This window comes from Pollicipes pollicipes, unplaced genomic scaffold (genome assembly GCF_011947565.3).
Source record: "Pollicipes pollicipes isolate AB1234 unplaced genomic scaffold, Ppol_2.1 Scaffold_4295;HRSCAF=5057_pilon_pilon_pilon, whole genome shotgun sequence".
Lineage (NCBI taxonomy): Eukaryota > Metazoa > Arthropoda > Thecostraca > Pollicipedomorpha > Pollicipedidae > Pollicipes > Pollicipes pollicipes.
The window spans coordinates 6,867,199-6,879,801 of record NW_023596461.1 but is presented as its reverse complement, the minus strand read 5'-3'; the positions used below and the strand labels follow the sequence as shown (position 1 = coordinate 6,879,801).

Sequence of the window (12,603 nt, the reverse complement as noted above, 5' to 3'; positions counted from 1 at the left end):
AGGGGTTTCTCAATATCTCTGGACGATACAGAACACAAATATGAAACTGGAGTCTACGTGAAAATTATTTGACCACCTACGACCTCCAGGGATGTTGTTGCGTCAGCGAGTGTTCCTGTGTTGATTCGGGGTCGACTGCGCCGGTAAGTAGGCCTTCGGCGTCAGGGAAGGGGGCAATGTGATACGTGTCCCTCTAAGGGCCTTCGGATCTACCAGGGGATCTTGCCCCGTTTCGCCAGAATGACAACCGGAAAACATCCCTCGATGGGACAGGTTGGCCATTCAGCCCGTGGCCAGGAACAGTGACGTGCTCCTGGCGTTTTATTCCAGGGGCTCAGGGGTTCATTACTGTTAAACAGAGTGGGTTGAAATGAGCCGAAAAAGATCAGGGCCATTCCATATTTTTCCTGAGAACGTTTAATCTTTTGCGAGATCGATAAGTGAAGCAAATTGCATCAAAAGGTATGAACGTGCGTACCCGCAATCTCGAAAGCAAGGACAGCAATGGCCTCGGTTTCAGCTTCCGTAAAAGCTAACGGCCTTGGCCACTGCAAGTGATACTAGGCGACGAGCGCCGTGTTAATCTGTCCTCTGAACAGATTAAAAATTACAGGAAAACGGAAAACAGCGAGTGTACTTCTACTCTTCCAGTTCCAGCGCCAGTTCCAGCACCACTGTGTGGTGTTGTACGGGACAATCCGTTCTTATCATAAATCTAAAAATCGCACAGGTGGATTATGCGCTCAGCCTACCTCCTAAATATAAACGCTGATGTCCCAAAGCGTTCAAATGCAATTCTTTCAGAACCATCATCATTTTCGTTCACCTGTTGGCCCGCGGCTCAGTGTTAGCCGTTGGGCCGACGCTGCGCCGCCTATGGAGGCTGCAACGTCTGGCATTGAAATTGTTTAGTTGCGAAGATTTGCGAGCGCCCATGTTCAAGACTACGCTACATAATCTGCACCACCTATCGATTCTGACTGAATGTTAAAGGTTTCCAGACATACATGGCTTAGCCATGTCGATACAAAGTGTCGACCCATTTTGACCTACAGTCTACCTCTGCGATATGCCGAATGTGACTGTGGGATCCATATAAGATATTCTGACAGAGCTTCTGAGTTTTATTAGTTCAGAATGTCCACTGATTTCTTTAGAAATAAAGAGCACCGGTAATTTATTCCATGCAGTCGCTCAACCCCTCATTTCTGCGATTTATTGACTTGAAAACACAAACAGAATTGATCAAGCGGTAGCTTCTGGTTTTTGCTTCTCTGGTGACAAGGCAAAAATAACAGTAAAACGACGGTGACCATACCCCTTGTTAACAAGCAAGCTATATCTGATGACTTTCTAGGGGGAGGGTCACTATCCGGGAGGCCGTTTATCAACCAAACCCCTCCTCTGGAAAGTATCTGGCTACGCCCCTGCCTACACACAAGAGTAGGCCAAGTCATCTACTTTGAATGATGGGCAATTAAATGTCCGTTGGGGTAATTCATACCTAAAGCAGGCAGCTCATCCGAGGTCTTTTCTGCTGTGATGTGGTGTAAAGGAAGATGACTCTGAAAAAGATGCTGTTGCTGGCGTCCGCTATATGCTTTACTCACAAATGACTAGAAATGCTGATCTATAAACATGCAACAAAGCAGTCATGCTATCAGTTCGCGGTCAATTATGCGGGATAGCTGGGCCAGGGCAGTGGCTGTCGACGGCGGACGGAAGTAAGGCTCAGATAAGGAATATATGTCAGAGGGTCCTTTTTTCTGCGACTTGGCTTTTTATAAGAGAAGATCCAGTTCTATGGCTTTTGTCACATTGCTTTTGGCTGTTAGTAGTTGAAGCTTCCGAATTAATTCCACCTAAAACGCTGCGAGAAATCTTTCATTCCAAAAACATAATCTAAATATCATGGCACATGAAAACTCTGGCGTACTATGGGCCTTCAATTCGCAATCAACATTCTGGCCAGTCTGTATCCAGGTGGTGCCATAGCACCTACCCTACAGCGGCAGATGCCTCCCCAATGAGCCAGAACGCGCACCCGTTCGTGTAATTTCGCCCCCCCCCCCCCCCCTCAAGGAAACCAATATCGAAATGGACAAGCTATTTGACAAATGATGGCGATGAGTCGAAACGAAAGCATTGTGCACCAATGGGAAACAGCTGTAGACACACACACACACACACACACACACACACACACACACACACACATATATATATATATATATATATATATATATATATATATATATATATATATATATGTGTATATATATTATAGTAACCATGACAGTTATGGTTTCCCAAAATGTATTATGTGAATTAAGACCGGACAATAATATTTGCCTTCACCTCTCCCCGCCCCTTCTTCGGTCATCGGGCTTGCTTCCGAATAAAAATTCCTGAATTATATCCTGAGCCTGCCCCCTTCCCACTTTTTGAAACGTTTTTGTACATCTATGATCCCGGAAATAGCGTTAGGACCTCTGGAAAGCGTAATGAGGCTTAAAATCTCTCTATCGGCGAAGAACAATTATTGTCCTATCGCGAGTCCTTTACTTTCGTTTGCGCCTGTTATTGGTCGCCTTGAAACTCAAAGAGGTCCAATTGTGTGTTGTGTGTTGCGTGTTGTGTTAAACACTGCATCTGTTCGGCTGGTTACGGGCCCTTCGCCCCAAGGGGACCATGGCCCTGTGCCCTCCCCCCCCCCCCCTCTGGATCCGCCTTTGGCTGTCACTGGTGCTGACAAACGTGCGAACAACAGATTTAACGCAACCGTACACGCGCCACGCGCAGGCTCTCCCATAAGTTGGGTTCCCATATTTTTTTGTGTAGGATGGTAACGTCGCTAGTGTATAGACCTAAATGGGCCGCGGTCGCTAGCCGTGGGGTGTAACGCTGCGAGACATCCGGGACATCGGAATTCTTGTACAGTTAACGGAAAAACTGTTAGCGGGAGGTGTATATAACCAACGAACCATTAACACAAAATTCAGTGATGAGCGTTGTGATGGGAAATCTTCATCTGGTGCGCGTCGGAAGCGGCGAAGTGGGCGCAATGGGAGAGGAACGCCGCGAACGTTTTGCTGGAGCAGTGTCGGGACGGTGAGGGGCGCGTAGCTTGGAGGACAGGGTTCTTAACTATGTACGCTGTTGGAGGACAGTACAAATGGCGTGCTGTGTGGCTCAAATACATAACTTTCTGACGTCCGCTAGCTGCATCTCACAAGCATGATGGCTCACATGGCTCACATCTCACATCCCATGGCATCTCACATGGCCCCCGACAAGGGTGGTGCCAAGGGACCCGGCAGGGAGGCGAGCGCAAAGGAAAGATTAAAGAAGAGCGATTCTGGGCCGCCGGCGGCGGTGGCGGCGACGGAGGCTGCGGATGTTACTGACCATTGCCGCACGGCCGAGCTGCTGTTGTGCCTCTCGGCCGTGCGGTGTGTACTGGGCCAAATGCGGCCTCGACACGACGCCCTGATATGTAACAACTGGGTCTTCCTGTACAAGGCGGTCATGCTGTACAAGGCGGTCTGTACAAGGCGGTCATGCTGTACAAGGCGGTCTGTACAAGGCGGTCTGTACCGCCGTGCTGTACAAGGCGGTCATGCTGCTCGTCACATTCCCAATCATCAACCTGCAAATCGTTCGCTTCGTCGACAGCTGCCTGGCTAAAGCACTCGCGGCACATTGGACCGGTGTCCATGCTTGAAATTCTATTTTCAGTCTGGGGCAGAGCTATCTGCCAAGGCGTCCAGACTCCCTCATCGTAAATATGACGAGAGCTTCACGACATCGGTGACCATTGGCTGGTTTAACTTTAATAACTGTTATCCATGATCCAGTCTCACGTAGGCCCGCGAGCTGCTCATGAGACTTGGTGCACATGACGGTCTGCGTTTACATCTTGGCGGCCGATGAGTGGCCGTGGCCAAACAAACTGTGCTCAGGGGTGGAATAAATAAGATCATTGGAGCACACTGTTACTAGATTGAAATAAACATATTAATCAGTTGTGCAGTTAATGTTGTTTCGACTCAAGTATCACATACAAATCGTCCTCTTTACCTCGGTTTGACGATCAATAATTTTCTCGCATGTCAATTTAACGTTAAACATAACAACGCACATAAACGTCTCAAAAACGCAACATGTGTGGCTCGACACTCAGACTACGCAGACAGTCAGGTGCCGTGCCGTCAGGTGACTACGCAGACAGTCAGGTGCCGTGCCGTCAGGTGACCACGCAGACAGTCAGGTGCCGAGCACTGTCGACCCCGCGCACAGGTACGACTACGGACCGATCACAGCCGGCCTCGCAGACAGATGCAGACCGAGCACGCCTGAGTATAGTAAGGTGCGGATCGAGCACGGCCGGCCCCGTACACAGGTAAAGATCGAGGACGGCGTAATGTAGATAAGTACAGACCGAACATGACACATCTGGCGGGCTCTTCGAGCATCAAAGACAACAAAATTAAGTGCAGCAGCCCAGACTCACCACGCTCACCACTCGCTCGCATCGCCCGCGGCGGCATGCCCACGTCCAGGATGCGAGGCCATGTAAGACCGAAATGCATTGTTATGGCTTGCCGCTTAACGCTGCCACGTACGTCATCATGCTCAACGCCAATTTCCATGCATTTAAAAACGTTGTTCATGTACATTTGCCATTACCATTAGGTTCGTTACCGGAACACAATGTTCTGGCCGCCATATTGCGAATCAGTATCATGTACGCTTCTTCATTTTTCAGGTCATTGTATGTTAATGGTTTACCGCATATGCTTGCAAAGGAAATCATCATGTGTGTCGTAAGATTATGCTGTCTTTTTCATCATCTGAACGAATATTTTGATGTGCCGGGCTGCTAGCTGCCCCTCAATAGTATGCCGGCGCTTAACCATCCGCAGCGTGTTAAAGTCTTGGCCCCAGTGACGTCATTCTTACGTTGAGTCAGGATACGACGACAATAACGGACGTTTCCACCCATGTTATACGGCCTTGATCTTGAGTGCAATATCGCATTCGCGGGGTACGTGCGCGGTTTCCGCACATGTAAGTGGGATAGTTTATTTCGGATGAGATCGATGGATATGACGTGAATTTGCGTTTGAGTTTGTGCAATTTTTGTCCAAGTTGGTATTGCAGTGGTGGGGAAATAGGGGTGCTTGGCCATGGTTTGCGGCAGTAATGAGCGCCACAATTGTAGTAATTATCTCGCAGGCGGCGACAGCCACATAGTACTTATGGAATGCATAGCAATAGGCATGGGTAAATTGGTATTATGTTCACAGCTTGGTTTAAATATGTGGCTTGGCCACCCCTTAGACCAGTATTTTCATTTTCATCATAAGTCACTCCTGACAGGTAGTCTAAAGGACATTGGGCCTGTTCCTGCCACTCCTCTACCCTCCTCAAACCTGTGTTGAGCAAATCTGATAGTTCTTGTGTCCCATCCAACATCCTCTGAGCTCCTAAAAGCTTGCTGCTAGCCTGCGCCAACCTTCACCAAAATGGAAGGTGGTTTTCAGAGTAGTTTGAAAGAGGCTGTGTTAGGCATGAATAACACAGCCTATTCCTGTCTTATCCATTACCTTACCTTACCTTGCCTTACACTCTAGGATTTATAAAAACTGAAGCTTTTAGGTCCTGTGCTTGACAGATTCATGTCATTTCTAGCTAAGCTTGGTCTTGGATTAGCACATGGTACATTTGCAGGCCCTGTGATAATCAAGCCTGGACTGAGAGATTGAGATTGTTTTCTATAAGGGCAGGAAACAAAGAAGATTCAACTAAGCTTGGAGCCAAGGTCAATACCCAAGCACCAGTGGTAGTGTAAGTCACCAGCAAAAACCAGGCCAGTGCAGGTGAACAAAATTCAACATTACCTGAATAAAATAATGAACTGGGCTTCTCTGTGGTAGATGTCAGTCAATCATGGTAGGCATAAGGTGATACATTGTGGTAGTTTTAGCAGAGAAAGCATTATCTATAAAATGGGAGGTGAGTAGTTATACCAGATCAGGTAAGAAAAGGGCTTGGGGGTTACAGTTTCTAAGGATTTAAAGAGTGGAAAACAAAGTGGGCCTGCTAGGGGCAGGACAGTTTGGATGCTGTTGTTCATTTAAGGGAATGTACATCATCTTTGTTGGTTCACATATGTTGGTTGGTTGGTTGTTGGCTGGTTCAATGAACACCTTGAGTGCAATGACTGACGTCTCTCGATGAGTTGAAACGGTACATGTAAGTTGTAGGATGGCAGTTGCACGCAACTCGTTGAGCAACACCTTAGCATCATAAGAATGTTTTGTGACAAAGTCATCAGACAGTAACAAATTCAGAAACATATTTACCAAAAAGAGACATTTTGTGGTCTAGAGCAGGGTTGTCCACTTAATTCCACCAGTTACACTCACTTCTTCCACTAGTTGTCTAGAGCAGTCTTAACCAATATCATATCTGGGCTTATTTCATCATACCTGATGCCCACTTTTATATCTTCAAATCCAGACTATTTCCTTAAAGAAGCTTTCAGAATCTGGATGGTTCCATTTTTACCATTTGACTGCATCCTTAATAAAGCTTGGAAACTGTTTCTTCTCAAACTCAACTACCTATAGATAAATGTTTCCCCATGGTTTGTATTTGAACAGCTAAGGTTGCACCATCTAAATGCTGACATGACAGGAAATCAAACAAGCATCAAGGATCAAATGAAGGTTCATCCCTTGAAATGAGACCAAACCACGGTTTTTGCAACACAACTGTTGCGTTTAAATTATGGGCTCAAAAGTAACAAAAAATACCATAATGTGCAGGTTTTCTGTTGTTATAGGCTAGCTCCATAATGCTTGTCTGTAGGTAGATTTTGGCAGTTTTGTTGGCTTTTGAGTTTGTTGTTGCTGTGTTCTTGATGATCTTGTACTTCTCACTTATGGAAGAGTCTGTTTAGGACTGTGACTAGAGTAGAGACAAACTTGTGTGTGGTAACAGATGATAAAAGATGAGGCAAGTTTTTGCTTGCTTTTAGAGCGTCACGTTTCTACCAACAGCAACCAAACCAGCAAGAAGCAAGATTGCACAGAAACACTTATTTGTCCTGCCTTGGCAGGCACCTCCAGATCTTCCAGAAAGAAGTCACCTTCATGCACGGCCTTTGCTGTGGTTGTTGTGACCGTATGGGAGCTAGCCGGCGACATGGCGCCGCCCCTTGCTGACTGGCTGCCGGCTGCCGCAGGGTGGGCGGTGCGCCGTGCCTGACCATGGACGCGGCGTCGGACGTGAGCAGCGGCAGCGGCGCCGACAGCACGGCCGACGACCAGGCCGTCTGCCGCGACTACCTGCGCAACGTTTGCCGCCGCGGCCGGCGCTGCAAGTTCCCGCACCCGGCCGGCGCCGACGACGAGCTGGCCGTGGCGCCGGTGCGGCCCGAGCTCGTCACGTTCTGCCACGACTTCCAGAACGGCCAGTGCGCGCGGCCCAGCTGCCGCTTCGTGCACTGTGAGCGCGGCGACGAGGAGCTGTTCCGCCGCACTGGCGAGCTGCCGACCCAGGTGCTCGAGGCGGCCGTCAAGCGCGGTGCCGACATCCGCGTCGGCCGGCACGAGGTGCCCGTGTGCAAGGACTTCGCGCGCGGCGAGTGCGCGCGCGGCGCCAAGTGCAAGTACCGTCACCTGACGTTGGCGGAGCTGGAGCAGCTGTGCGGCGGTGGGCGGATGGCCGAGGCGGCCGCCGACTGGCGCCGAGTCGTGCGAGCCGCCTGAGGCCAAGCGGCGACATTTTGACGACTACTCGCACCGCGGAGTGGTGGTCCGGGACTACCGGCAGGCGCCGCTCTCGCGCGAGCCCAACCCGCACTCCATCATTGACTACCGGCTGATCGAGGACGAGAACCGTATCCTGCAGCGGCGCATCCAGGAGCTGCAGAAGCAGGTGCGGCTGTGGCCAGTTCGCCGCGAAAACGGCGCCGAGCTGGGAAGCGGCGATGCTTTACATGCATGCAGGCCTTAGGATGACAGCTGAACTATGTGTGGGTGGCGGTTACTGACGAGAAGTTAGGGTACGCCTCTATCCAAGAACAAAGTCGCGGGGCTTGATGGTTTTCTGTCGCCGCATTACTGAATGAAGGTGTTGATGACATGATGGGCTCAAATGCGTATGAGTTAATGGCCTTTAATTAACCAGGAGGTACTGGTTGAAAGACGTTGTGCTAAAAAGCGATTGCATTGACGGTACCAATATTTCGAGCTGTGCCCATCTTCAATGATCATGCTTAAAGGCCACAGCCACCATTAATATAATCGTTGCGTAGCACTATAACGTGTACTAAGCAGCTCCTTCTGTTTTTTTCTAAAGTTGCTTACTCAACATAAGAACGTGGAAGCCATAATGCTGAAAAAAACAGGAGCCAAAAGCCTTTCGTTTTATATTGTGTTCATAACACGTGCTGGTCAAACCTCCCATGCGACATGAAACGGGCTTCAGTCTTTTTCGGCATGCCTCTTATGGTCTCAAAGACGCAGTACGGTACCGTGCCTGAAAGTCGTGGCTATCCCGGTGTCACCGCCGCAGGCGTTGTCCGAGTTATTATCAGCAAGACAGGCCCGGTTATGGTCATGAGATGGACTGCTTCTGGACAAGACACAACGCTGAGTGAGCCCAGAGCCTGGCACCTCAAACCCGTTCTCTGAGAAGCAATCAGTATCAGTGTCATGTCGCTGTATTTAATTAACGGGCGCCAGTCGCACGGTGTTTCGATCTTGCGCCACACGTGGTATGCCTTTTTTATGTGGTCATGCCGTAAGCGTAACAACCACGATGTACGCCGAGCACCTCACTGTACACTGTTATTTCTGGACGCTCCAGCCAGCTGCACATGTGGCGGCTGTGCGGGACGCTCGCCGTATAACCTTATTGTCGCTGGCTCTTCTGAGGCTGTTGGCCAGCACGACCGCTGGCTGGCGGCGCCACTGACAGGCGTGCCTGCCGCTGCTCAGGTGGACGACCTCACCACCACCAACGAGTTCCTGCTGGACCAGAACGCGCAGATGCGGCTGGCCAAGCAGGCGGGCGGCGGCGTGACCAGCCTGGCCACCGTCACCGTGCCGGCCGTGTCCATGGCCAGCTCGATGACCAACGGCGGCGTGCCCACGGCGCCGCTGACCATGTGCCCCATCAGCCAGCCGATGGTGGCGCAGGGCGCCGCGCCCCAGGTGGTCACTGTGCCGTGCAGCATGGGCGCCGGGCCCGTCACGCTGACGCACACGCCCGGCTCCACGGCCGCCATCGGCGTCAGCCTGGCGCCTGTCACGATCCACCAGCAGGGCGCTGTCGTCTCCATGGCGTCCATGGCGTCCATCAACCAGGCGGCCGTGGCCTCCATGGCGAACATGAACCCCATGGCGGCGGCGTCCATGGCGTCCATCAACCAGCCGGTGGCAGTGTCAATGGCATCCATGGCGTCCATCAACCAGGCCGCCGTGGCCTCCATGGCGAATATGAACCCCATGGCGGCGGCGTCCATGGCATCCATCAACCAGCCGGTAGCAGCTTCCATGGCGTCAATGGCCTCCATCAACCAGGCGGCTGCCGCCTCCATGGCTTCCATGAATAATATGGCGGCGGCCTCTATGGCCTCTATCAACCAGCCGGGTGCGGCGTCGTTGACGTCTATGAACCCGATGGCGGCTGCATCAATGGCCTCCATCAACCAGCCAGTGGCGGTGGCGTCCATGGCCTCCATTAACACGGCCGCCGCTGCCGCTGCAGCTCAGGTCAGTCTGAGGACTAGGTCACAGGTACTGGCAATAGTTTTGCGTTCTCTTGTTGCGTTTGTTGTCATGTTCTGCTGCAATAGCTGCACGCTGTCATGATTTGCAGGTGGGTCTGAAAGCGTTCTGACGTTTCAGTAGTTGCGCGTCCTTGCTCTGTAATACGAGCCAGTGTCATGCGAGGCGCGCAGCCCACGGACAAAGCAGTTGACAACGGTAAAGAAGGCTGGAATCCCTGCGGGTTTTTCTGGACCGGCTTGGAACGTCTCCCTAAACTGTCCATGCGTGCGTCTTTATGCCGCTGCATTCGGCGCTATCGAGCGGCGTTTGCGACCACGGGCAGGCATGAGTCGCAAAACAATGCTGAACTCGGTACAAGAAGTCAGGTTTGGAGACATACCGGGTGGCGGACGTTTTGTCGGACATAGCTTGTCCCCCAAAATGGCCGCCCGTCCCATGCCGTGGGACCAGAATTTGCAAACACCTCATTGTCTTCTGACCAGACCTCCGAGCTGCGCCAGCCCAGCCGTGCGTGTAAACTGTGGTGCGTCTCGTCTTCAGGTGAACGCGCAGGTGGCGTGCTCGCTGAGTGGCGGCCCGATCGTCTCCTACCCGATCGTGTCGCAGCTGCGGCCGATCCTGTCGTCCAACCTGCAGACGCAGTAGCCGCCCGACGGTGTGGCGCGGCGCGGCGCGGAGCTCCAGCCCGGCCGTCCGCTGCCGGCGCCCGGACCGCGCGCGGCCGAGCGCGGACGCGCTCACCGACAGGGACCGCCAGTGACGGGGCCAGGGGTGTCGCGGTGTGTACTGTCGGGGGAGCCTGAGCCCCCCCCCATGCTGACTTAGCCCCCCCCCCCCTCCCCCACCGCTTCCGTGAACCCCTCAATGCGTTTGAGCAAAAAGGTAATATTGAATTGGAGAAACGGAGACAATTTATCTTAATTATTGGGGTTTGGTTACTAAGATGATTTCTGTGAATTCACCCATTGTAAGCTTCCACAAAAATACAGTCTCGCATCGACTTGAAATGTTAAGGCATTCACGTGTAGACAAAATTAAATCAACGATCTTGAATCGATGAATTTAATGAATCAATGATCAATGAATTTAAACACCAAGGAGGCAGATAAATTGGCAAATCCGAGGAAAAATCCGGTTTTGGTGGTAGGTTGGGCCAACATTGTCGGCCCAGCCTGGGGTCACTTTCTAAAATTAGTGGGGCGGGGACTCAGTCGAATAGGTTGACCTAGCCCATCTCCAAAGGCTGATTTCTCCCCGGATGTCGCCACTTCAAGTTGCGTCTTCAATGTTGAAATTTAACACAAACATTTTTAATAGCTCAGGGATTCAAAATTGTTTTCCTACGAGGCACTGACTTCCCATTTCAAGTTAATGTCAGCTGCCTTTTGATGACAAGCTTAGAATGGGATGCGATTCACACAAAAACGAACAACGAACAAAATCAAGAAAGGTACCTTCGGTCTAGTATACCAACAGTCAATATAATTGTTCTGGACGTATTTCGCCCAGCGTTCCCTCGTTGCTCGGTATGCATTGAGGGGACTCAGAGGGGCGTTGGGCGGTGGATCAAGTCAGGATGGGGGGGGGGGGGGGGGCTGAGCCCCGGACGGCATATATTGATTTCCATGGGCTCAAGCCCAACCAGTTTTAGAACATGGCACCCCTGAACAGGACGCACGCCGCCGCTGGCCGACATGAATGGTGTACGTGCTGTTGTGCACGGTCGGTGGTATGACGTAACGGTACTGTGCTGCCTCGTGCTGCGCGCTGGTGGTATGTGAATTGTTGCCTTTTCTGTCAGGTGTTTGTTTAATTGTTAAAATACCTGCCACAGTCGTCCAGACTGGTAGAAGCACACTAGGCCGTACTGAGAACCGGGTGTGGGGTAGATTTCGCCAAAGCGTTTTGTTCAAGGTCAGCTACGTTTTGTTCAGATGTTTTGTACCTATTCTTGTCTTAGTGATCGTTTGCCAAGCACTTGACATGAGATTCGATTCTCCGTGGCGTCCGCTTTTCTCGCCAGGGTGGGAGTCAGGTAACACCATATAGCCTCAGCAAGTGAGTGGGTGAAGTCCCCAACGGCACGTTTTTCAAGGTCCTGCGGAAAGATTCGTGTTTTAGGCAAGCGGTCTGGTATTGAATTGTTCCTGAAGTAGATCTGATACCATTGCATAACCTTTTGACAGGATAAAACGGCCGAAAAAGGCGAACTGATATCGATTTCGGTGCAGGACGCATGGTGTGTGAAATATTATTCAGTATAAAGGCTTTAGGAAAGGAAATGTTTCTGGTGTCCGAAAACTTGCTGCTCGATGTTCAGGCGAATGCAACGCTGTCGTGTAGCAATGACCTCACATAATTATATCACAAATGGGGAGGAGCATTGTCGCGGTCAAGAGAGCAGACAAATGTCGGTGGTTTTGTACAGTATATTCAGCAGTGGGCGTGGATATGTTCCCACGCGGCTTGCTGCGGCACCTGACAATGTTCTGTGTGCATATTTATACTTTGTACATTATTTGTCTGGTGGCATTTGTGGCTGACATGTGAGCGTGCGGGCAAAGTTGAGTTGCCGGAACCTGAGAGGGCGAATTTCTGCGCGGATGAACGTGCAGTACGGACGTACTGAGGAGCTGGAAGCGCATCCCATGCATGTTCGTCAAGTGAAAAATATACGACTGCACACTCCAAATATTGTTGCATTCTCCCCAGACGCCGTTAACGGCGTACACATACGGCAGACGCTGTATCAGCGGCGGCAGAACCCCTTCGGAGTTTAGGTGGATAGGAAGCAAGG

The 12,603-nt window shown here is 51.0% G+C and overlaps 1 protein-coding gene across 1 annotated transcript; it reads left to right on the top strand.

Moving 5' to 3' along the window:
* The first annotated feature begins 5,027 nt into the window (after window positions 1-5,027).
* On the top strand, window positions 5,028-10,483 carry LOC119096827 (zinc finger CCCH domain-containing protein 10). Its single transcript, XM_037219788.1, has 5 exons — window positions 5,028-5,070; window positions 7,253-7,702; window positions 7,740-7,947; window positions 9,012-9,788; window positions 10,347-10,483. Coding segments are annotated over exons 1-5 (1,542 nt in total). The 5' UTR covers window positions 5,028-5,068; the 3' UTR covers window positions 10,452-10,483.
* The last annotated feature ends 2,120 nt before the right edge of the window (window positions 10,484-12,603 follow it).